Here is a 27,940-nt window from a genome sequence, read left to right on the forward strand (position 1 = left end):
TCACATTTCTCACAGTAATAACTGTATCCCAGGAATCCAGTGATAGTGGTAATGGTATCGAAATGGTCATCGTGATGATAGACGTGAATGTATTTTCCATCCTTAAAGTCTTTCCCTCGAAACAACAGAGACCCACGCATTTCTTGAGGATACACTTTCAAGGTGTAGCGTGGAGCTAGGGCATCTTGTAATTTTTGCATTTCAGGAATGCCACAGGGTTTGTCTTTGGGCAAGCCAGCTTGTCGTAACAGGAGTTCTGCTTCGTTTCGTTGTTTGGCTCGGTCCGATTGACGAATAGTTTTCCAGGCTCTGTTCCATTCTACCGTGTCGTTCTTGTTAACATAGGTTAGTCCCACCACGATGGCCCTGGCTAAACACATCTGGTCTCGAGGATTGTGAATTCGGACGAGACTTGTTTTGGTGCTGCGAAGCTCGTCCACCAATAACATCTTTTTGCGTCCAGTCCCTTGATGAGGAGAGACGTGGGTCATGTCCAGTGTGGCTTTTCCATCGGTGATGTCAAACTGGTCATTGGATTGTTGTACGTGTTGAATCTTGTCCATGACTTTGGAAGCGGTCAATTCTGCAGGGCTGCTAAACTCGATCCAAACAGGGGATTTCAAACTGTCGTGTTGTATGGAAAGTCTCAAGCGATCGTCTTCTTTGGGTTGACATTGTCGCTTGAGTGTGGTGAGCAAAGAATCCCACACCCCGGTGATGAACCCTTCTGCTTTCTCTAACGGTACTTCAGCCTTGAAATCTTTAAACTTCACCGTGTATTTGTAAGCCGTGGTTCTAAATTTTCTAGAGGAGCGCTTTTCGGTCTCTCGAATGGAATAGTAGTTTTCAGGGTTGACTAAGGGTGGTGAACTTCGTTTAGAGGGTTTGGATTCTGGTTCACTCATGTCCTCTTCAAAATCACTGGCATGAATTTGTGCCAAGACTTCAGCCCTGGTACGAGGCGATAGATCACGTTTCTGCCTCTTACTTTCTTCTTCTTTCTTCTCGAATGAATTGGATCGTTTCATCTTGAGTGCAAAACGTCAAATCACTAAAGTTTAAACACCATAGACTAATTTATAGTCATAGCAAACCAGCGTATATAAAAGGGTGTGTGTCTTGTCCTTTCACTATTCATTTCACTCTCAAACCGATCACAACAATGGAAGAGACTAGACAGATCGAACATTTCATCAGAGCTTTGCGAGGGGTCATTAGAAAATTCTCTTCAGACCAGCCGACGGACTACTCTCCTTCCTTTCGAGATAAAAGTCAAGATACTTGCTATGTCTCTCAGAAGAAAGGGCATTGGTCTTCATAGTGTCCAGACCGTCAAAAAAGAAAAAAAGGGGCTAGAAAAGACAAAAGTCAAGATACCTGTTATTATTGTCAAGAAAAAGGACATTGGTCTCCAGATTGCCCAAAAAAGAAACAAGAGGAGTCAGAAGAAAAGAGGGATTCTTCAGAAGAAGAGAGGGATTCTTCAGAGGAAGAAAGCAGCCAGGTAAAGAAAAAGAAACAGGAGAAGAAAAGAAGAAGGGAAGAAAGTGAGGAGGAAGAGGAGGAAAAGACTGTGACGGTGAAGAAATTCAAAAAACAGAGAGACTAAACAATGAGACAGAAGAAGTGTATGAACTTTTTTAAAGTGATTTGTTGTGAATTGTGAATTGGGTTGTAAATATTTATAAAAGAATAAATTAGGTATAAAAAGGTAAGTGTCTTTGGGTTTTGATTTTAAAATAAGAACGTACACTCACGCACTCATACACAGACACGTACTATAGGGGTAAAATGGGTTTTTTTTGAGTTATTGGCAATTGAAAGTCGTTCTCTTTTCGAGAAATTGGAGTGGCCCTGAAAAGGGCCTTTTTTGAGTTTAAGCAATCATCTTTAACTGTCTTAAGCCTTTGCCACGGCCAAGGCCTACTTCTGGACTGCGTAATGTTGATGATGATTTGGTTGAAATCACTAAGGGTGGCACGATAGGCTTAGTCACAGGGTTTGAGTGTTTAGCTCGGGAAGGTCGTATTCTCTTCGGTCATGATAAAGAAGTCTGATACATTTCATTCAGACTTCTTAACTCCGCTAAAATGTCTAACAGTACCGTGACCGTTTGATTTTCACCCTCTTGTTTCTTTGCTGCTACTTCTTCTTGTTGTTGTTTTTTCTTACCTCTTCTTCTTGCTGCTGTTGCTGTAGGAGAAAAGCTTGTTCCGCTTCCTGTCTAAAATTCTCCACGTGCGGCAATGAAGAAGGTGACGAAGGTTCCGGAACAAATTCTTGCGAGGTAAGAAAATCCACAAAATCCCAATTTACCTCTTCTGAAAGTAAGTCCGGGTTCCCTTGGGTGGTCTCCACTGCTGGTGCACCCCAATGGATCGTTTTCTGAGTTTCCGTCATGTTGAATCACCGTCGCATAGATTGACAGCACACAGGCGCTAGCGAATCTACATAGACCACGTGACGTCACAGACTGCTCTCTTCGGATTGGATGCGGGCTGACTGAATTATGTAACGCGTGTTTGGATTGGTCAATGAACTCAATTCGTTTCAATCCTTCCTCTACCTATAAATAAGCGCAGTTCACTGCATTGATTCACCTGTTCTCGGCGCCTCAAGATGTAGACCACAGTCGAATCATCCACCCTTGTTTCTTCGATGATGTTCAGGACGGACATGCTAATGTATGTCCGATCCAAGTGGACAGTTGTCCACAAGTCAGACACGAGTCTGTGGATACGAAGAGTGTATGTGGAAAGACAAGGATGCCTCAAGAGGACTCTGATTTATGGCCCTGCAGTAAGACGCAGCTTGAGGACAAGAAGATGCCGCAGATGCCCTTTATGTTAAGGGCATATTGGCATAAATCCAAAGGCCCTTTTCAGGACCAGTCCAATCTCTCGAAAAGAGATCGACTTTCAATTGCCTAGCCCTATTTATTTTATTTTTTTTTATTTTTTTTTTAAAAAACAAAAAATAGAGACCCTCCCTGTTTCAATTTTCGCCTGTTCCCTTTCCATAGACCCATCAGGTCGGAACCATATTAAAATAGGGTCCCGACCCTGTTCCATTTTCAATTCCCCTTGAGGTTAGAGTTGCCCATGACTTTTTCCCATGTTCAATTTCCCTTGAGGCTAGGTTTGCCCATGATTTTTTCCCATGTTAAATTTCCATTGAGGCTAGGTTTGCCCAAGGGGGGTCTGTAATACTAATTCCCATTGAGGCTAGGGTGCCCCTATTCACTACTGCCGACTTTAATATCGTCAGGCTGAGCAAAAGAAGGTACGTAGCGTATGAGCTTTAATTAGTTAAATAAAACCATGTTTTAGCGGTACTCTAACCAAAAACACCTTTCCTTTTTATCATTGGTCGGCTGTTCTGATGACCTTATTAGTGGCTATTTGTGGCATACAATTAGGGCCACCATGTTAAGCCGTAGTTTAGCTATTGAAGTAAGTTGTCATTCATGAAGACTTTTCCTACTCAGTCGGTTTTCGCAAATGAATAAGACATGTTTAAGGTTCACCGAATCTCGTTGGAAACAGACGACCAATATACACCCATAGTGGAAGTTAGTTAATTACCTGCATTCAACAATGAATGGAAAGAAATATAAACAACAACAAACCATCAGATACTGGTTGATCTGGTCCTTTGAGTCCTATGTTACTTAACTTTCTTTGGGCCCAGGTGGCTGAGTGGTCTAAGGAGCTCGCCTTTACCAATCACTGACATCTCACATCTGTCCACATGGGTTCTTGTTTCAGGCTCGGCCAACGTGGTTATGTTAGAAAGCTTGTCAGTAGCTTCCCGTGGGTCAGTGGTTTAACCCAGGGGTTCCCTTTCTTCCTTCACCAGATAGGATGGCCAACATGTATGGCCTGTCATGTCCTGATAAAAGGCGTTAAACCCACAACATTTCCCATAATGGACATCCTGTTGTTACGTCTATCTGATACATTACTAACAAGTCCAGTGAATTAACTTTATGACTCTATTTCCGTCCTGCGTACACCGTATATCCCCGTCAATAGAAACAAAAAGACCCACCAACCTCTTTTAACAACTTTAGTTGACCAATTTAAAACTATATTTTACACCAAAAAAAAACATTGCTTCATATTAGCAAAATTTACTAACAATAAATATAACACGCTATGATTCCTAGAGTCCTGTTTATAACACAACATGACCTGTAGAAACCTGTTTTACCAAATATATAATTAAACTTGTCATGGGTCATCGTTAAATGACCTTTAGCCTAATGTAGAAGGCACTTGTTACCTAGTCATAATGAACATTGATAGAAAGACTCTTTAAGAAATAACCATTTTTAAACATCCGTTTAGTTCCATTTACTGTATCTATCCGTTTAAAGCAAGCATGCAGCCCAGTCTATGACATTATACAACCCGCGGTATGTATAAATACTGATAATGAACTGTTCTTGATCACGCGGCCAGCGACCTTAAGCATTTTTTCTATTTTGGTTGCATGCAAAAATAGGTTGGACGTCTCTATCTAATCTACACATTCTTGCATTCGACCACGTTATGATTATTCCTTCTCTAGGTAATGGGTCAGTCGTTAATTGTTGATTTTTGCTTCATACAGCAATGCGGCAGCCTGGTAATTCTATACAGTTCCTATTGTTTATGCATTGGTTATACTTGGCGCATATATAAAAAAAATGTATGTTGTGATATTGCAAGTGTGTCTAAATTGATACTATCAAGAACTATTTATAGATGACACAAAATCTGAAACCACCAGATCATCTGTAACATCTGAAACCGATTTATTTGTTGGTATTATTACTGAGTTTCCTTAATTTTGGATTTTATTATTTGTTTCAAAATAGTTATGATGTATAAATTTTGTATGTTAAATTTGACCTATGAATTTAACACATCTTTTTTTCACCGGTGGTCCGTACCATACTTTACACGTAAGACAGTAGTAGTTTTCAACAATAATCAAGATTGTGGACGACACGGTTTCTATCTTCTCTATTTCATCCGTCACTCGTGCGAACTTGACAGGAAAATTGCACTAGAAACATTGATGACTGAATCAAAATGCAGATTTTTGGAAAAGATTTTGATACACAGTGATAAATGCTAAGTTAGCCAAGAACGGTAATCCGCTACGATCGTTTATCACCCGTGGCTGCTTGTTCTGAGATTTCCTCAGTTTTCATGAGTACGTATATATAGTAATACGCCATAAATAATCCAATGTTTCGATCTCCTAGCTATCAGTCAGAATCAAGCAGGTTGGCACAACAGGCTTGGTAACAAATGCTTTATTTTTTAGACAGAAAAACCGCATTTAGATAAAATCAAGTACAGTCTATAACACATTTATGTTAGTCTCAGATACAATCAATTAAGTTTCAATTGAAATGAAATGGTAAAATCCCTCAGCTTACAATATTGTCAACTGGAAGAGAAATAATGAACTGAAAGTAGGTATTAAATGCTGAAATTCAAATGAAATGGTAAGTTTTGCACTTTCAATCATAAAAAGAATCCACTCTCCTGCAGTACCTGTCCTTATATCACCCATCGTGACGGAAGATCCATATGAAACAGAACGAGTATAAAAATCATAGGCTGCAGCACCCTCAACCACTTGAGCATTAACGTACATTTCGCCTGCTGTAGTATGAATTTCAATTGAAAAGTGGGTTTAAAAATTAGTTTATACTATATGCGCGAACGGGCTACCAGTGATACCGAAGAGTTGAGTATTAATACATAAATCGAGGGTCTTTACCCGTCGCGTTTTCCCTGCCAATATACCATTTGAGTCCTCCACCATACGATTCCGCTGGTATTACACGAGAGAATATTCTCTACCGGATTTATTGTATGACCGTGACTTTCCGATTTGTATTTGGTCAAATCTCTTTTCACTCATTTTATAATCAAAAGAACTGAATTGTGAACAAGAACAACTCGTGGTTTGCCTATATCTGTGCTGACAGAATCAAGGAACCCGAACACGTGGTCAGCCCGATAAAGGAATGCATGGTGTGAAATGAGCAAAGCGTGTCAAATATTGTAAAATCCGATTAAATATATGAAATAAATATAATTAATATTCAATGCATTTTACTTCTTTTGATTGATGTTTAATCTTCATTGTGCCTATTTAATTCACGTATTCCTGTAAGATATGTGCTACGATGTTTGACACACGACATTCATTATTTTGGGAACAACTGAACAGTCTTATTCCTAAATTACATGGAAATATGCAATCACTGTTCTCAGGAGTCAAGACTATACAAACAAGGACCAAGAGCGAGATGGTATACATGAAGATGTCTCCCTCAAGCTATCTATCGCTCTACTAACTCCAATTTTGGCCGTCCCAGTGATACATTCATTAACGTCAATTCGATGACTGACCGCCTCTCAATTACGGAAATGTCAGGTCGACCAGACAATCGAGATTTTTTTATGTAAATCATATATATATATATATATATATCCTCGAAAGAAATCAGATTCAATCACTGAACATACACATGTAAATGTAGATCTCTTAATGAGGTATAATCTAACCTGTCTGAAAAGAATACTCAGAGTCAGTCTGAAAGTGTTTGATTTATGTTTAAATTAAAACTCAGGACCTTTACCATCATATGCCGATGGACTCTATATACAGTCCTCATATACTGGTAGCTATAAAGATTCCGTGTTCTTTATATATTTTATTCACGTGACTACTTATATAAATTATTGCATCAAGAAAAGCTAAATGTCGCATTTCTTTTGGATTAATAACATGGCAGACTATGTTCAGACTCAGTTTTAAAAAAGACATTTATTTCGATGTAGCAGGTAATAACATAGTTTGTTCAAAACTATACAATGCTTGGAAAAATGACAGTTTGAATAAAATGTATGTAGCGAAATGTTAAATGAACCGTAGCTGTTATGTTTACATATATAGAAAATATTATGTAACTTAGCCGAACTACGTTAGTACCAACGCCATACTTTGGAAACTTGTCTTCTCAAGTTACACCACGCTCTGTAGATTATGCTTACATTATTTCAGCCGATTTCGCACTGGCCAATACGGGTTCGTGAGACATCATGAAGGGTTCTGAAAACATTTTCAATACTATGTGTAATATTAAAATATGAACTTTCATTTTGAAAAACGTTAACTTCACGCTGTTTAGTTTCTCGAATCATTGTGATTGTTTATTCCGCAGGTAACAAAACTTAGCTCAACAAGAGGGCATGCTAGATTGTATGGCTTTTCCTGAAGCTCTCCTGCGTTTGCATATTGACATTTTGATTACTGTTGAGATCCGTGAAGGTTCTGGTTGTTTTACTCCAACAGTTATATTCGGAATACATTGCAAAGGATCCACAACCAAGCAGAGAACCAAACTTTCATTGCTCATTGCAGGTAACAGCTCTAGCAGCACTGTAGAGTTTTCATGAAATGAGTGGACTGATAACTTTGATGGTAAAGAGAAAGCTCACCGCCTACTTATTTCATTTCCTGACTTGAGAGCGGATTTAGTTTACTGAAATTATAATCATCTGTTACAATTGCATTTGATATCCCTTTATCAACAGCATGATATATCAAGATGTATGTACGGGTTTGTTGGGGGGGGGGTGTGCATTCGAGTGTCTATAGAATAAGCCTACTTTAATTTTTCTTTATCTATGTGAAAGTTCAATCCATAAACACTCTGCAGTATTTCGCCCAAGACCTTGTTGCTTTTGGAATAAAGCGATTCTTTCACATACATTATGACATAACCGAGTATCAACTACGCCGTCTTTTCTTGTTGGTTTCTCATGTGATTGAAGGGAAAGGTCATTGGAAGAAATGGATGAATTGAGCCAAGTTTCATTTAAGGCCAAAAAAAAAAATTCTTACAATTCTGCATATAATTTATTTAATTTAGACAAAATATTTTGAACTTTATTGTGCGTAATGAAACAATTATGTGAAAGTCAAATGGATCGCGAGAAGAAACTGACACGCTAGACGTGAATTATGAGGCGCTACTAAAGTATGCTGTAGAATTTGGTCCCGGAGTAGGAAGAATGTCAGCGTTGGGTTTGGTACAGGATTATGAAGAATGTCAGCGTTGGGTTTGGTACAGGATTAGGAAGAATGTCAGCGTTGGGTTTGGTACAGGATTAGGAAGAATATCAGCGTTGGGTTTGGTACCGGAGTAGGAAGAATGTCAGCGTTGGGTTTGGTACCGGAGTAGGAAGAATGTCAGCGTTGGGTTTGGTACAGGATTAGGACGAATATCAGCATTGGGTTTGGTACAGGATTAGGAAGAATGCAGCGTTGGGTTTGGTACCAGAGTAGGAAGAATATCAGCGTTGGGTTTGGTACCGGAGTAGGAAGAATGTCAGCGTTGGGTTTGGTACAGGATTAGGAAGAATATCAGCATTGGGTTTGGTACAGGATTAGGAAGAATGCAGCGTTGGGTGTGGTACCAGAGTAGGAAGAATGTCAGCGTTGGGTTTGGTACAGGATTATGAAGAATGTCAGCGTTGGGTTTGGTACAGGATTAGGAAGAATGCAGCGTTGGGTTTGGTACCAGAGTAGGAAGAATGTCAGCGTTGGGTTTGGTACAGGATTAGGAAGAATATCAGCGTTGGGTTTGGTACCGGAGTAGGAAGAATGTCAGCGTTGGGTTTGGTACCGGAGTAGGAAGAATGTCAGCGTTGGGTTTGGTACAGGATTAGGACGAATATCAGCATTGGGTTTGGTACAGGATTAGGAAGAATGCAGCGTTGGGTTTGGTACCAGAGTAGGAAGAATGTCAGCGTTGGGTTTGGTACCGGAGTAGGAAGAATGTCAGCGTTGGGTTTGGTACAGGATTAGGACGAATATCAGCATTGGGTTTGGTACAGGATTAGGAAGAATGCAGCGTTGGGTTTGGTACCAGAGTAGGAAGAATGTCAGCGTTGGGTTTGGTACAGGATTATGAAGAATGTCAGCGTTGGGTTTGGTACAGGATTAGGAAGAATGTCAGCGTTGGGTTTGGTACAGGATTAGGAAGAATGTCAGCGTTGGGTTTGGTACAGGATTAGGAAGAATATCAGCGTTGGGTTTGGTACCGGAGTAGGAAGAATGTCAGCGTTGGGTTTGGTACAGGATTAGGACGAATATCAGCATTGGGTTTGGTACAGGATTAGGAAGAATGTAGCGTTGGGTTTGGTACCAGAGTAGGATGAATGTCAGCGTTGGGTTTGGTACAGGATTAGGAAGAATATCAGCGTTGGGTTTGGTACAGGATTAGGAAGAATATCAGCGTTGGGTTTGGTACCGGAGTAGGAAGAATGTCAGCGTTGGGTTTGGTACCGGATTAAGAAGAATATCAGCGTTGGGTTTGGTACCGGATTAGGAAGAATGTCAGCGTTGGGTTTGGTACCGGAGTAGGAAGAATGTCAGCGTTGGGTTTGGTACAGGATTAGGACGAATATCAGCATTAGGTTTGGTACAGGATTAGGAAGAATGCAGCGTTGGGTGTGGTACCAGAGTAGGAAGAATGTCAGCGTTGGGTTTGGTACAGGATTAGGAAGAATATCAGCGTTGGGTTTGGTACAGGATTAGGAAGAATGTCAGTGTTGGGTTTGGTACAGGATTAGGAAGAATATCAGCGTTGGGTTTGGTACAGGATTAGGAAGAATGTCAGCGTTGGGTTTGGTACAGGATTAGGAAGAATGTCAGCGTTGGGTTTGGTACAGGATTAGGAAGAATATCAGCGTTGGGTTTGGTACCGGAGTAGGAAGAATGTCAGCGTTGAGTTTGGTACAGGATTAGGACGAATATCAGCATTGGGTTTGGTACAGGATTAGGAAGAATGCAGCGTTGGGTTTGGTACCAGAGTAGGAAGAATGTCAGCGTTGGGTTTGGTACAGGATTAGGAAGAATATCAGCGTTGGGTTTGGTACAGGATTAGGAAGAATGTCAGCGTTGGGTTTGGTACAGGATTAGGAAGAATATCAGCGTTGGGTTTGGTACCGGAGTAGGAAGAATGTCAGCGTTGGGTTTGGTACCGGATTAAGAAGAATATCAGCGTTGGGTTTGTTACCGGATTAGGAAGAATGTCAGTGTTGGGTTTGGTACCGGAGTAGGAAGAATGTCAGCGTTGGGTTTGGTACAGGATTAGGACGAATATCAGCATTAGGTTTGGTACAGGATTAGGAAGAATGCAGCGTTGGGTGTGGTACCAGAGTAGGAAGAATGTCAGCGTTGGGTTTGGTACAGGATTAGGAAGAATGTCAGTGTTGGGTTTGGTACAGGATTAGGAAGAATATCAGCGTTGGGTTTGGTACCGGAGTAGGAAGAATATCAGCGTTGGGTTTGGTACCGGATTAGGAAGAATATCAGCGTTGGGTTTGGTACCGGATTAGGAAGAATGTCAGCGGCTAATATAAGTTCAGGCAATCATGTGGATAAAACATATATAAATAGAACACGCACAAGAAACATTTGAAAACAATATGACTTGAATTTGACTTCTTTGCTAAAGCACGTCAAGAATTTCCTATCAAGTAGCTTATATGTGAAATCAGTGAGGTCTTGTCACTTAATTCAATATAGATGTAGTACAACCTTAGAATGTTTGGAACATGAACATAACTAAAACATGAAGCAGTAGCGAGAATTTGAACTGATGACGATATAAATGCATGGTAGCAACAGGTAGGCTTCAATGAAACGATATATGGCATAAATCGATGAACAAAGAACAAGTTTATACCATTGAAATTCCTCCTCCTAAATTACGTAAGTATACTTTGATGAGTAGTACCGATGTCGTCATTAACTAGCATGATCTAACTCTACATGGAAGAAAAAGAGTAAAAAGAAACACACACACACACACACACACACACAGAAGTAAAAATGATGCAAAACAAATATATTGATGACTAAGAACTAGATCTGGTAAAAGTCTTTCATGTTTAAGTTGTGATCGTTGTGTATATTTTATGTTTACATTAATGTGAATGAAAGCGTTGTAATATAGATTATCTCTCTTTGGTGACTGCGTCTTCGTGTTTAAGAGATCTTGTAATAAAGCAATCCAATGACAGATACATAGGATTTTCTATCTAGTATAATATTATTTGATACGAAGAAGGGAGTAGCCACAAACAAATGCATGTCGTTTAGTTACCATAAATTTTAGATATATTAGATACTGTATTTTCTCATGGGTCGGTGGTTCTTTCCGGGGTTTTCCCGGGTCCTTCCTCCACCAATAATACTGGCCGCCATGTATAGCCTATCTTGTGCTGAAAAATGGCGTTAAACCCTATAACAACAGCAAGAAGAAGATACTGTATACACTGAAGCCATGTACTGTCTGGATAGATGGAATGAGAATATAGTAAAGATTACAATCGCGTAAAGATAACATATATACGTCAGATCTTTCTACATGCATGTTGAATTTGTAGATACAAAATTTTAGATCATTAAATATAAACATGCCTCTTTAGCAGTATGCGAATTGCATAATCGACGAAATTAGCAATGACCAAGAACATTTAATTTCTAGAAAGAAGCCACAAAAAGTACAGTGTACAAAACTTAAATATTCAAGTATTTTCGTTTAGAATAAATCAATAAATGTCATTCGGGTGTAAGCGCGAAGGGGCGCCTGTTGCGATATACAAAATACAAAATCAACAAACTAAATTAAAGAAAGGTGTAATGAAACATGTAAAAAGACAATTAGTAAAAGAATAAAAACATCTGTATATTATGGCATAAACAAAAAAGGAAAAAAGAGATGCAAACATATTTTAATGATGAATGAGAAACCGTGTTTAAAAAAGGCCTTTCATGAGTATGTTGTGATCAAAGTGAGACGATCATAATGTTTACTGCAATTAATATATCAATGTTGTAATATAAATAAATATCGTCTGATGACAGTGTGAGTTTCAAAGGGGCCTTCTAAGAAAGTAATGCAATGATACTTACAAATATTGTTTAGTAAAACAAAGTGTGATATTATGATCTGTGAATAATAAGTAGCCATAAACTAGGATACATTGTACATCTTACTTACTACATAAACATTGCTATCACCTAAATGTAGTTACCATATTATCTTAGTTAATTAGTTCATAGACAACAATACAATGAGGAAAAACTAACACAATTAACTATAGAAACACTCCCTATTGCTGATTTCTATATGACAGTCTTATGAGCTTTGTAAGATTTGTGCGTAGAATGAAGCACGAAGGACTTCACCAATGGACGTTCATTAATAAATTTTCTGTTGCTAACAGAGATGTGTACGGAAAGCAACGGAATCTGCAATGAAACACCAATATAATTGCTATACCTGTCATGGTAAGATTTGGATTTCTAGAAAACGCAGGACAATGATATTGTAACCTAACGTATAGAATATAATTGACTAATTTTTGGCCCCTTTATCCGCAAAACAAAAATGCGTCTTCATGACCTTCTTCAGATTTGTGATGGTGTTACGACGATATTGAATAAAATATTGTAATTGTAGAAAAAATGCTGACCACTGAACATGCCAATGATCAAATTAGCAATGATCCACACCAGTTTAGGATCGCCTTAACAGGACCATCGCTTGGCCTCATCAGATGTCTTTAGTGACATCGGTAAGGTGGGGTGGGTGTGGCCCAGTTTGATGTAATAACGACCTTTAGAAAGAAAATAATAATTATTAACAGACAGCGATGCGCATTTTCCCAAGTTTTCTATCCGAGAAAATTCGTTTTGAGTTTAATATGTAAAGCGTGTATACCCGCGTATACGAGAAAATTTCAACCTGACTGATACCTAAATGAACACTACAACAACCGTTACGAACAAGCCTGTTATTTACTCATTGAAAACTTCATTGGTAAGCGCTTACTCGGGGTAAAGTTGTTTGGATATAGGAGCAGTTTCGGCAATTAAACGCTAAATAAAGCAGAATTTTAGGAATGTTGTATGAAGGTTTATGTATATTATGAAATAAGGTCGAATCCTCGCAAATTCTGTGTATACGATTTTTCTGACACGTCTGATTGCATAAAAGCACGATGATTTTTTTTTAAAACTCAGATTTACCTCTAACTTATTACGAAGGGATATAACAAGTCACGTCTCCTCAATGAAATAACATATTCGCAATTATTCGCTACCTGATCAAAAAGGCGCGAATGTTTAATGAACAATATCATTGGAAACTGAAACAACGACAGAAAAAATGCGACAAAACTAAAATCAGATCTCCACTGTTAAACATGAAGTTCTGACAGCAACCGCATTTGTGTCACGTTCTAGTAACCTATATCATGACCATATTCACTAATTTTACCAACCAATCAGATGAAGTCTTATATCTTTGCGTTTGAAACGGATCAGTGTGTGTGAAGAGCATGAATGTCTACCGAACGATTTGATTCACTTTCAGATTTTTGAAAGCTGTATTTCCATTGGCTAATTCAAAGGTCACCAGAACATGACTCTTAAACGGTCGTCATCAGATCTTCACGTAGGACAGCGGAGATCTGATTTTAATCAGATTGGTTTTTCCAAGAAATAAGCAAATATTTAACAACCAAGAAATTGTCTCCTAAAACGAAACTTAGAAATTCGTAAGCTGTAAGCTGTTCAAACTAAATGTCATGGATTTCATTCGAATAATTAATAGTACTGTCGTGTTAAAATGACATGAAGTAAAAACATATTAGGTTTATTAATATTTGTGAAAGTTTTGGATATTTCCAGCCTGTAATCACAGTCATTTCTGTGCGAGGTACAATTGCTATACAGTACCCCTGGAAGTTAGGATCAAATGATAATTTGGTTGTCAAACGATACACCGGCTGTCAAATAATATATATATATATATATATATATATATATATATATATATATATATATATATATATATATATATATATATATATATATATATTGCCTTCCACAATTATGGGCTGTTCTGTCTTTGCCAGAAAATGGAGATTCTACATTTGCAATAGCAAACCTTATGTATAATTTCACGCATGAACTAAGCTTGACCCCCGAAGTCTCTTCTTAAACGCAGCTAAGGACAATCTTATAGTGAAGCTAACAATTTTACGATGCATCAATTCTGCGACAACGTTGTTTTATTGTTGTCACAAAGTTGAAACATTTTGAGGACATATATATGTATTGTTTTCTTTATCTTGCAACGACGGGAAGCTTACCCTGATTTTTTACTACGATTTATTGCCAAAATATCTATAAAAAAAATAAGATTTCTTAATATTACGAAATATTTTATGAATCTGATTGTCTGATACATCCTTTGAAACTCAGTTCCAAAACAGGTCCAGGTTTATCTGCAAAACTGAGTTCAAGAAGAGGTCCGCTGTTTTCTGTAACTCTGAGTTTGAGAAGTGGTCCAGGCTTATCTGAAAGCTGTGTTCCAAAAGAAGTGAAGGGTTTTCTGTACAGATGAGTTCCAGAAGTGTCCGGGGTTTTCAGTAAAGTTGTATTCCAGAAAAGGTCCAGGGTTTTCTGCAAAGCTGAGTTCGAGAAGGGGTCAAGAGTTTTCTTCAACCTGAGTCAGAGAATAGGTAAGAACAACTGAAGATCTATGATAGACCCTCGATGTTAACAACGCGAGAGAAAAAATAGAAGCAGAACAACTGCGAGGTGAAATAGCCAAGATACACAGCGCCATTCGTACAATACCAACGCGCGAGTTTAGTTTTTGATTTGCGGAGTTGTCGCTGAAACCACCGTTGGCCTTGGTGCGGCAGAAATCACGACTTCGTTCACTCTCATGGACACGTAAGTCAGAATATTGGTGGAACCATATCAGTAGTAACCGGTGTGACTAGTGGCTCTGATAAAATAATCTCGTCACAGTTGCATTCACGAATACGTGCTATTCAGAACTTCTCACGGCAGCACAAAACAGTCTCAGTACAGCTGTACTTGATGACTATTGAAGATAAAACTCTTACCATGGCTGAGTTTGTTTTAACGGAAATGGAAAACGATCTGCAACACCCAGAACATGGTAGGATCATTACAGGGAGAAAAATTCGAGTGTTTTCTTGTTTGCCAGTACACTTGTGATAGGTTCCAATATCATCACCCGTATGATTTCGCAATCGAGTGATCGCATAATGTGGTAATAACAGTTTTGTGATCTAGTTTGAAGTCTTTTATCAAATATTCCCTCTTTCACTGGGGCTTATGAGTAACCTTCCCGCTTGGTCATGCGCTCACGGTATGAGGACAAGAAAGAAAATATATAATATCACTCTTATCATAATAAAAATGCTGATGGGATTAAACATCGTTTAAAGTGTGTACTGAATTTTTACGCTGTGAGGCTAATTTGAATGGATGAACCTATGCAGTAAGAAATGTGTGTGTGTGTGTGTGTGTGTGTGTGATTTGGATTTTGACCGTTTATAGTGATGTCTAGCACTGAGGCATCATGCCACAGACATGTAGCACGATGTCCCACCCAGACACATTATCCTGACACCAGGCTGACCAGTCCTAACACTAACCTCTTAATGCTGAGCGCCAAGCGAGGCAGCTGTTAGTATCATTCTTGTAAGTCTTTGGTATGACTCGGCCGGAGATCGAACGCACGACCTCCCGCATCCGAGACGGACGCTCTAACCACTAGGCCACCGGAGCGGTCTATGCAGTAAGAAAAGCCCTGTAAACAGCAAACAAATGTCTTGTACAACATAATTAACTGAAGTTATTTTGCTTATAATGTAATTGATTCAAATCGATTTATTTCATATATCAGCCTTTTAATTTTATAATGTGGTCTTTGCTATTCTTGGGAACTCTTCTACGGACCTTTATTTTGGGAAACCTTGCACGCACCGTTTCTCTCACACCTTATAATGCATGAGACACTAACGAAACTTTATTTGCAATACCTTATTGTAATAAACTGGAGAAATCGTATGATAGAGTCAGGCATTTAAATACATACTACATATCTTTATTCAAGATGCAAAATACAAATAATATACAATGCGTTAATTCAGATAATCGACAATAGTCTGGACTCTTTGAAATTCCTCAAGGCGGCGGAGACTTGACTCAGGATCTGATTGATATTCGGTTATTTTCTTTCATGGTCTATTTTTGTTCTTGTTTGTAGCCACTCATGTTCAGGGGAAACAATCACCAACTTTCATTGTCTCGATTAATTGGAACTATAAGTATGCGGATAAGGTTTGTAGGAAACTATTGAAAGAGTTCTCTTTATTATTATAACTGACAATCTTGGACAGGGGACTATTATATTGCTTGCAACTGGTACAAGGACTGCAATAGTGGAGAGGGAACAACTTGTCCCATGATTGTTTCCAATGTTGGAAAGAGTTGTCTTCCTTGAATCATGTCATATACCACTTGCTATCTAAGTGTTCGTGGTGTATTAATCTGGTACCCAGGGCCAGCGCCAGACCATCTGGCGCCCTAGGCAAGGTTAGATTCTGCCCCCCCCCCCCTCCGCAAACTGAAGGTTTCGTATACGCGTGATTCCACGGAAAAATTCGTGACCTATAAAAGCACGCGAACGTAATTACGTCCTGAAAGTTTCGTATACGCGCGATTTTCACTCACTCATTTTGCTTGTTCCGGTCAGCCTGGTGTTTCGGTCACACTGAATCTACCCGATTATTTGTCCCTGTATGAAATAAACCAGGATAAAAAAACGACCCTCAATAAAACTGAAATTTATTTATTTATTTTTCAAAAATATTGTTGATTTGGAGAAATGCGCCCCCTGAAATCAGCGCCCTAGGCGGCTGCCTAGTTTGCCTATATGGTAGCGCCGGCCCTGCTGGTACCCATACCATGACCATCTCACTACGCTTCTCTCCATAAACGAATTAACAATAATCACAAAATATTGAGTTAGTCCGAAAGTTCAATGTGCATTTTGTATTTACAATGAATAGTTTAAATAAATACATTCTCTCAAACTATAACTGAACGCAACAAAAAGACTGAGTCCACTGCAGATGTTACGATAGGAATGAATAATTCTGATGTAAACAACCTTAATATAAAAACCTAAAAACAATACGAGGACACGAGAATCAAAAGTTCATTTCCAGAAGATTCTAAGTTGCAAAAAAGGTCACGTCTTTTATTTAAAATTTAGTATAGAATATGACAAATATGAGGTAGATGTAACGGCCGAGCTTGGAGTACGGCACCAGGGATGAGTATGCTTCTTATCAGCTGACTAATGAGGGGGAGAATGGAGTAAACTCGAACTCTTGATTTCTTTTCAACCATAACACAAGATGATTCATTTATTAAGAAACATTGAATAGTCAGTTCATAACCATGACAGTCTTGTTGTTTTTCTACTAAGCCAAAATACTATCGTTGTTTTGAGATACAGTATGGTATATGATAATTTAACACAAGGTTACGGTACACATTAGCACTGTACAATTAGTTCATTATATTATTACTAGTTTTGATGATTGAAAATTAATAAGATTTGCCATATTTCGATTTAGCTCCAATAAAGTTTACCTCATAAGAGAAAATATGACTTGATTGTAATTGTGAAATGTAAAAATCTGCAAGGAAAACACTTGCTTGACGTTACACTTCAACTATGGCATAATATTTATTTGAAGTGAATTGATATAGATGGATGTAAATTGGCTGTCAAGTCGGTGAGGAAAAACACTCTCAGTGACTTAGACAACTAGTAAATTATAGAATAGAAACATAAAAATTATGTTTTTATACACAGCTAGATTAATCAAGTATTGTTGAATTGAATTTAGAATGTCAAGTAAGTGAGAAAACACTCACAATGACTTCGACATTCTATTTCTCAAAGAACTTTGTTGGACCTATGAAACTTTTCTGTATGTCTTTAGCTTCATAAAACTAATTAAATAAAGAAAATAAATAAAGATATAAATAATATATATATATATATATATATATATATATATATATATATATATATATATATATATATATATACACACACACACACACACACACACTGCACTTATCATAGGCTATACTCATTGCAATTTTCCATTTAAGTGTTAGGACTGGTCGGCTTGGTGTCAGGTTAATGTGTCTGGGTGGGACATCATGCTACATGTCTGCGGCATGATGCCCCAGTGCTAGACATCACTATAAACTGCCACACTGCAAACATCGTAGCGATATGACTGACAAATTGCTAAAGCTACGTTAAAAATCCTAATCACACACAATCGATAGAGGGGCTCAACACTGGATTGTTAAAATCAACCAAGGAAATTATCATGCTGTGAAATAAGTTAAAATGGCCTTCTTCGTTTATTACGTTTTTTAATACTAATTCAATGTGATGGTTCCAAAATTGCTGTTATTGTTCCATTTCTAGTTCTGTTTAACATTCAAACTCATTCACTGTATTATGTGAAGTGACAACATGAACATATGAATGCGTACGCTAGCATCCACCTCATTCGTCCTTAACAAGGTGCACACCAACTGTTCCCCGCCCTCAACTCTTCAATACGCAGTCATACTTATGAAAGGCAAAACTTCTCAAAAATAAATTTCAAGAAGTTTGTTTCGTTTCTTGGGCCTTGATTGTGTCCAGTTATAAAAGAACAAAATAAACAACAACAAAACAGGACGTAAAATGTCTCGTTGTGCTAACAACAGTCATTTAATTTGATTTTCGAGATTTTCTCCACCTTTTCAAGCTTCTAAGAAACAACTAACCATCAACATCGTTAACAAGTTAGCATCATACGACAAAAAAAACTTGAATTGACTGTCGGGTTTTAGAGGTTTGAATGAGTACTCCTCGCCGTCGGGTTCAGACGTTTCAGTCTTAGGATGAATTTCTCCCTCGGAATTTCCGAGTCCCAGCCTGTCGTCATCATGGCCACAGCAATCCTCCCTATTTCATCGCTGGATTTTGCTCCAAGACCGTTTCCTCCAGTAGCAATTCCTAACTGAGAGTGTACCAAGTCTATATAAGGTAAAAAGGTAGGCGTTCCAACTACTACGCAAAAGTCACCTTTGATGGTTAATGGCTCCATTCCTGTAACGAAACAAAAACAACGAGAAAGCAAATAATGGCTTTTAATATAAATACGCGCTTTACACACGCTTTCAGAAGGTTGTACAAAACTTTTTGTTTCCCTATCTAATGAAATTACTTACGGGACACATATATAGTAATAATTACATTTGATAACATCAATATGAACAAAGTTAAATAACGCTCCAAGCAAAACAATGTAGTAAAATAAAGCACGCTTTTTATTGTCTAAACTTTTAAGGATAAATGATAAAATATCCTCATTCATAGATAGTTGCACCTAAAATAACTTGGATGCATTTCATGATTATTTTCTTGGATCGACCAGAGAGCGTATAGACGTATTAATTGAAATTTTTCAGAGCAATCTCAGTTACCATGAACAATTAATCTATATCCATCACATGACAGTCACTTGACTATCCACAGACGTTCAAACCATTTGAAACGAGCGAAGCTGCATCTGATTACTAATACGAATTTGATGGAACAGTCGATGATCCGCCGATGTAGTCCAGTGTATATATATATATATATATATATATATATATATATATATATATATATATATATATATATATATATATATATATATATATATATATATATATATATCACATAAAAATAACATGGCAATTAAAGTGTTGGTTTAAAGCAAACTGATACACCAATACTACTGGTATATCAAATTGTGATCCGCCCATGGCGCAGTAATACGAATATATAAACATTCTTTCAACTGCAGGCCTATATATCAATGATGAATTTCCACTCATTAGTCATTAATGACGCATGAACGTAACGATACAAAGTATTAATAGTCCCCGTGTTCTAAATGAATTGAAAATGGTTCACAATTTCATCGCAATCCTTGTTTTCGTTCCCCTGTCCGCTATCATGCATAAGGAGCAACATACGGAGAAATATGGAGTAGGAGAGAAAAACAAGTTGGGTTGGATGAAAACCTTAAAACTGTTATTGCACCAAGTAACGTACAAGAATATAGTTAGTCGTAGTGGTATGTTGACACTTTCGTTTGGATCTGTCTTAAGTGTACATAATAATAATGATACATAACTGCAATAGCCGATCGATACTATAAGTTAAATTTGCCGGTAACGAGGCTCACGTACTTTAACGTATTTAATCCTTTATTGGTGTTGTTCTTCATTAAGCCTATTATAAAGTTCCAAAAACTGAGTATTATTAATTAAATATGAAAATGTCCAAACGGCGTCCCCCTCCCCTCTCTCTCTCTCTCTCTCTCTCTCTCTCTCTCTCTCTGGACCATCGTAGCAAGATTCGGGCGAAAATCCATGAGTTGGGGATTTTCGCTTGTCTCATACGGCGATGTCTAACCGTCCAAAGGAGAGACAGACAGACAGACAGACAGACAGACAGAGACAAAGAGAGAGAGAGAGAATTTTATGGTCGGTAGTAATGTTAATCAAATCAGAATATAACTTAGATCATCTGTAAATGTATTAAGATCTTTTAATTGCCTCTTGCTGGTTCGTCATTTCGCTTAGTTTCTATTCCATACTAATTTCCATACGCTAGTACGTGAATGCCTAATCGTTCAGTGTGACAAGAAGCTGACGTGTTCGTAGAGCTCAACTTCATAAAAACCATCTTTCATGGTTATATCATAAGTGTGTCTTGTATTGATTTAGTCAATTGAATAAAAACAGGAACTTAAAAAGAAAACATTCAGCTTATCAATTTGCAAATGTGATTGTGAACAACAAGAAAAGGCATAGAACTACATTTTGTAGCGAACATACTCGCAGGGATGTGAAGAGTTCATTCACTCGATCAATACCCAGTTGCCCGGAGTACATCTTCACTCCGTTCGAAGGGCAACTATGTGTATTTGTATGTGATATAAATAAAATATATGTATTGTATGTACGCTGTATCAATGATATACCACTCGTTGTATAAATTTTTCATTAAAAGGAAACTCGACAAGCCAGGTTTCCTTTTTTAAAGAAGAAAAAATACACGAGAGAGAGAGAGAGAGAGAGAGAGAGAGAGAGAGAGAGAGCAAATAATTTGTACGGATACCTATAACATACACATACTGTACATAAAAAGTAGCAGCAACAAATTCCTCAGGACATTTTAGAATTTGTTTTTGTTGTAGGGTTAAACGCCATTTTTCATCACAAGATAGGCTATACATGGCGACCAATATAACTGGTGGAGGAAGAACCCGGGAAAAACCACCCACCCACGAGAAGCTACTGGCAAGCTTTCTCACGTACCAATGTTAGCCGAGCTTAGACTCGAACCCACGCAGACAGCATTGAGATGGCAGTGATCCGGAACGGTGAGCGCTTCAGACCACTCGGTCACTCTTGGCCCCGGACATCTTAGTATTTAGTCTATTGCATTTTCATAGGTTGCTCCTTACGCAATTCCTTTCCATTACAGATTTCTTTACACAACAAATTAAACAAACACCTACCAAGAAAACATTTCACTGTAGACTCTTTCACGCAACTTTAAGGACCTGTTAAACATATGCTTTAAAAAAAATACGGCTTCTCTAACCTTTGAACATGCTAATGATTAGATCTGCAGTATTGTTGACAAGTCTTTGGTCACCATTACAAAACCATTCTTTCACTTCCATTGAGGTTCGCAGAATCCTGGGCAGAGTCGCATGGTTGTGACCAAGTTTGATGTAGTAACGACCTAGGCAAAAGATAATTCATATACATGTACCATGATATAATTAAATAACCTCGTTTTCTTACAAGTATTGAAAAGCAATTAGTTTTTATCTCAGCTGTTAACTGATAATTGTTTTTCAAAGTATGTTGCACGTGACTCTTTTTCCTCTCCAATGCTTCAATTTGGGTGTTATGTACTCGATTTATCAAGTTTCTTGGCGCTCAACCAGATGTGATAAAACAACAAAAAGAAAAAAGAAAAAGAGAAGATAGTATACATGATTAGGAAATTATGTAGGAAATTTACCATCACCTAATGTTGTCCGTTGAGCTATCCTAAGAATTTTTGGAACATTTTAAGTAAATATCATTACCATCAGGGTATTTAATTGGCGGCAACATGTAATAAGACACCGACTGGTCTGACTCATTTCTTGGAAATCCAGGGTACCAATTCTGTCCACCTTTGCCTCTATAACTTACACAGGGCATCGTGCTATTTAAAAAAAAAAAAAAATTTAAAAAAAATGTGAATGTGCATGAAAAACATTGCCGAATTAAATAAAATAAATTGTTCGTGAAAAGGTTTGTAAAGAAAAATCTCTGCGTTTAATTATTACTGACCTGAAACAAAAATAAAATGCAACAACAGAGAAACAGAACTAAACTATCATATCAGAATCATCTGTTAAGTCCGTGAATAATATGAATGTGACATAATCTTGACATCCCAATATATCCAGAATATTTCATGAAATGTTACTGATTTGACAATAAGATCTGTCTCGTTGAGAGTTATACAAATATATCTTTGTGCATTTTCGCGTTATAAATAATCCTGCAAACCTGCTATTTGACCCACTATTTTTTAAGTACACATACAATTACGAATATCACGCTCCAATTCAAAAAAGTGTAAGGATAGATGACAAATCACTAATGCATCATTGAAACCTGGTCCTGTATTCTAGTAGTGATTTTCGTGGATATATGACAACCTGCGGTTTTAACTTGTGTCGTTCATCCTGAAAAATCTACTTTAGGTTGGTGTAATCTTTCATAAAATGCTAACCTCAATTTATGGGCATAGTCTGCACTGACTTCAACTTTAGCCACAGCTAGAGGATACAGAGACATTTCGGGTACAACATCGCTGTAAGGCAAAAGGTTCCTGAACGTGGTGAAAGCACCGGTTGTTAGAAGGACCTTTTTACTTTTGTGCACAGAACCATCCTCCGTTACAACTTCCATCATGTAAGTACTGTTTGATTGGACCACTCTCCTCACGTGAGCGACCACGTCACGAATAATGGTGCAACCATTGCTTGATGCAATCACTTGCTGTGCTCTAACCAGCTTCCTCGGGCTAATATGTCCGCAGTTTCTTGACTGGTAAAGACCAACGTCATCTTCAGCGAAAGTAAGGTACGGAAACGTTTCTCCCATTTCTTGTGCATTCATCTCCCGAGAAGGAACCTTGAGATCGGAGATCGTCTGTTTTGTATTCTGGATAAACTGATTGTCTGGAGTACCAACCTGGATAGCACCGACCTCCTTGTAGAACGAAATACCTGCAAGATTTTACATGAAATTAAAAGTTGAAGGGTGGATGTTTTCATTCAAACAAGATAGTGTGTTTATGCTTTAGATGGCTGATTTTTAATATTTGTATTATCACTTCACACCTTTACATTTATCACACCAAATAATTTGCTTGAGGGATCGCTACGATTTATCGTATGCTGAACATTTGAACATTTTAGAGTAAACTGTGTCTGTCCACGTGCAACAAAATTACTGTGTGTACTATTCAAAGATACAAATACAAGTGCTTACTCAGTTTTTATATAAATAAATGCAAAGACATACCCGACTCCTTTTCGATTATCCGATACCTTCGGATGGAATTCCGTGAAAGAATTCCCCAGACAGGATCCAGCTCCGCAGTTCTCGCAATTCGTCCTTCGTCATAGTGAGCACCAAATATATCCCGCCTTTCATCCAAACGCTTTTCCTAATGAATAGGGCAAAACTATTGACCACTGCATGATATTATTTTCCTAATGAATAGGGCAAAACTATTGACCATTGGATGACATTATTTTGTTGCATCCGCAATTTGTTAACTTAAACTCATAATGCACGACAACAAATCACAACACATTCAAAGAGCCATCACTATAATGTAATCATAAACATACGGTTTATAATTTCTCACCTGACCTAGTTCAACACTTAGTTTCACAAGACATGTTTTCTGTGCTAAAACAAAAGCACAGATACATATATAAAAGAAAACATTTTTAAGCAAGAACGATCATAATCCATGGGCAGAAGATGAAGAAAAAAAATCCATTTTCCAAAAAGTCTTCCTAAGTTGGATTGAAACAGTCGAAATGGTTCTTGCGAATAACCAGACACACGTCCTACCGGCCACGTTCGAAGAAAACTTCACGATTCGAAAAAGCCGTCAACGAGTTTCACAAAGAGTTATTTTTCTGTTGTCTGTGAATTCTAATTTGAAACGTATACCAGAACAAAACTATTGATTATCTTTTCTTTACTTAGAAAATATCTTTCCTCAGTTTATAATAAACAATCCTAATCCATTTTGGATAAATGTTTTTGGCGCCTACTCAGAATTACATAAATCAGTGAAAGTTATCGCACCTGAATATTTTTTTATAAAACTCTGAATGGTTAAATCCCAGCACTTAAAGAGGCAGTAAGTGTATTAAAACAAGTAGAACGGTATCATCTACGTCACTGATTTCAGAAAGGTATTATCTGTGTTACTGATTTCATTAATAAAGTTGGTTTCTGGATCCGTTTAGACAACGTCAAAAGAAATGTTCCCTTAGTATTCGTGTCATAGCTTATTTACGGCAATACAATCGTATCTAAAGACATTTAGTGTCAACCCATAGTAACCCGTAGTGCATTTTAAAGCAAACATGTATATATGTTTTGGCACACAGATTAGTTGAAAATTACCAAAAATCTACTTTTATAAGGCAATGATGTTCAATTCAGTATATAAAACAAAAATATATACATCAAATAATTTTGCTTCCATATAAAATTCCAAAGTGCTCAAGCCGTAAACGAATATAACTGAAGATTTGACACAGAACCTTGATTACAAATACCTTAATTAAAATAGTCAAGGTTGTCAAAATTGTCATTGTTCGCTGTGTATTTTGCATGCTAAAACAATATATCTTCCTTCTAGGACTGTCACATATCAGATTTTTTAAAAGACATGTTCCAGAGGCTTAATGTCGAAAATGGTTTCTTATAAAAATTAACCTGAATTTGTAAAAATAGATAAACAATTTTGAAGATGTACATGATTAATTAATTAATTAACTGTAAGGTTATTGTGTGCGTGCCAAACTACTAGAGCAAGACCCCAACGAGTAGTAAGCTGCACGCTTATATGTTTTTATCCCAAACTACTATAGCCCAACAAGCAGTAAACTGTACGCTTATATGTGTGTGTGTGTGTGTGTGTGCCAAACTACTAGAGCCGAACAAGTAGTAAGCTTTACACTTATATGTGTATAGCAAACTACTATAGCCCAGCAAGTACTACATATGGCAATAGTACCAAGATGTTGTACCTGCTAGATCATTAAATACCGTAACATTCACAGCATACACTGTTGAAGGCTTCCGGTATATGTTGGCGTTTTGAACTTGAAATGTTTCGAGAATATGAGGCAGGATACTGTTAATGAACAAGCACTCCAATATCTTTTTTTCCTTCAAATGGTTACTTTGAAACTGAGATATTTCTTGACTGGAGGACCTAAACTAAATACAGTTTGTAGAGCAGTTCAAACCTTTTATTCCGCAATTGCAATAGGTTCAATAGTTCTGAGAAATTTCAACGGACTGTTGCTTTTGTTTGTTTTGTTTTGTTCGGTTTTGTATTGTTGTTTCAGAAATGTTATCATGGAAACAAGTCAGTACCTAGAAAGGTTATGAAATATTGAAACGACGAAAATTCATTAGAGTTGAAATCAAGAAATTAATAAGCGGCGGATTAACACACACACACACACACACACACACAAATTGGCAGATTACTGAAGCGGCGTTACAGATGCTATGTTGGGTGACGGAGGTGCGAATAGTGACTGACGAAGGGAGACTAATGATAAATACTTTCCTATGACGAAAGAAGATTAATGACTGATGATTTCCTATGACCAAGGATGACTAAAGACGGATATTTCCAATGACCAGGTAAGATTTAGTACGGTCAACAGGTGATCCTTTTCATTCTACTTCGTCAGAATACGTAAACCGTAACAGAATTGCCGCTCGTATTTTTGGTGCAAATTTATGCAAAGTTTCTTGTGTAATATACATCGTGGCTACAAATAAATCGTAATAAGTCTGTAACACTCAATCATGTTCTGCCCCTGATCAACAAGAATGAGCACTCCTGGGTCGATCTGCCCTGTTGTTTATAAGTACGAGGTAATACCGATGACACACTTACCATAGGTTCATCTGGTCCGATAAGGCAGACGCGTAGACCCTGGACGAGGGATGCATGCCTAGCTGCTGCTGACCCAATCATTCCGGCCCCCACAATACACAAGTCAAACACGTTTCCCCGGCTTTCCCTTGCCATCATGGGGTCAGCTTCATACATAAAGTTTAGAACTATTTGGAAAGCAACGTGTCGTCAGTTAATAAATTCACATATCTAACACCTGTAGCAACCGTATCAGTAGGAAGGACAGGTACGTTGATGTACATACCTATACTGATGGACATAATTTAGGAATGAGTAGATACGATATTCTTTCCTCACTATTGTAGTATGCCAAATATACGAATCCAGAAAATCCACATCAGGACGACAGAGTTGAAATTAAAAGCCGCGTTAAAGACCGTCAGGCTGAGCAAAAGAAAGTACGTAGTGTATGAGCTGTAAGTGGTTTAATAAAACTATGTTTTGGCGGTACTGTTATGTATTGAAGGAATCTGTCAGACAGGAAGCCAACAAGTTTGTTCCTACTCAATCAGTTTTCGTGTTTGAATAAGACAATGTTTCAGGTTCACCGATTCTCGTTTGAAACAGACACTTTGTTCAAACGGACAAAATACATCCTAGGTGGAAGTTAGTTAATTACCTATATTCAACAATAAAAGGAAATATTTTTTTTTTTTTTAAAAAAAAAAACCCAAATCAGCAAACAATCAGCCACTGTTTGATGTGGTAGTTTGAGTTCTAGGTGACGTAACTTTCCGGTGGCCGAGTGGTCAAAGGTTCTCGCCTTTAACAGTCACCGACATCTCACCTGTGTCGGCGTGGGTTCGAGTCTAGGGCTCCGCCAACGTGGTTATGTTAGAAAGTTTGCCAGCAACATCCCGTGGGTTGATAGTTCAAACGGGGGTGGTTCCCGGCTTCTTCCGCTATGTATATATTACAATGTACTGCAATATTGTAATAAGCCCACAAGAAGAACATTTATCATCACATGCATCCCTTTGTTAGTTAATTGCACCATATGACCTATAGAAACGTGTTTTGCCACATACGTAGCTATGTTTAACAAGGAGTATCCTTCGATGAGCCCTTAGCCTAGTGTAGGCAAAGTGAAAATGATCTAAGGACCGCGTGGAACTTTAGTTATAATGAACACTGATAGAAAGCTCCTTTGACCACCCCCCACCCCGAAAAAAAACCCATAACAGTTTAGTTCCATTTACCGTATTTACTTGTGCTAAGCACCCATGCGAAGAGTGTAGACCCAGATCTGCAGTTAAATAATGTACATGCTAAACAAAGCTAACACTTTCTACTTGGAATCGTATAGAAAAGGGAATATTAACTTCATTTTCCATCACATGGCGTAACGGATTAACTGTGTCAACGCAGCTTGGCTACCGTTATGCACGATCACTGTAAACGACATACAGTGCTCCCTTGATTTCTGAACCTGTTTTGTGCAATTAGACAAATAGCGGGAAATCGAGTGTTAGAAGCATCTACGTGCAGAAATCACGCTTTGCTAACACATTTTGCACACACAAGCGGTCAACCTTGTCGCTTTCGTTTGCTTCACTATTTGTTGTACAAGTCAACCAAGATTAATAATGTTTAGCAGTAACTGCTGTTCGTCAAACCGACTGTTAG

At 37.8% G+C, this 27,940-nt stretch overlaps 1 protein-coding gene across 1 annotated transcript; it reads right to left on the reverse strand.

Moving 5' to 3' along the window:
* Positions 1 to 17,346: 17,346 nt before the first annotated feature.
* Positions 17,347 to 26,741, reverse strand: LOC149800788 (uncharacterized). The gene is made up of 6 exons (XM_089954771.1): positions 26,294 to 26,741; positions 23,653 to 23,797; positions 22,856 to 23,354; positions 22,158 to 22,279; positions 21,662 to 21,805; positions 17,347 to 19,105 (listed from the first exon to the last, which is right to left on the reverse strand). The coding sequence occupies exons 1-6, from the start codon at positions 26,447 to 26,449 to the stop codon at positions 18,843 to 18,845; spliced, it is 1,329 nt and encodes a 442-aa protein (XP_089810897.1). The 5' UTR covers positions 26,450 to 26,741; the 3' UTR covers positions 17,347 to 18,842.
* Between the last annotated feature and the right edge of the window lie 1,199 nt (positions 26,742 to 27,940).

Source organism: Sinohyriopsis cumingii, chromosome 4, assembly GCF_028554795.1.
Source record: "Sinohyriopsis cumingii isolate HCF-2022 chromosome 4, ASM2855479v2, whole genome shotgun sequence".
Classification (NCBI taxonomy): domain Eukaryota; kingdom Metazoa; phylum Mollusca; class Bivalvia; order Unionida; family Unionidae; genus Sinohyriopsis; species Sinohyriopsis cumingii.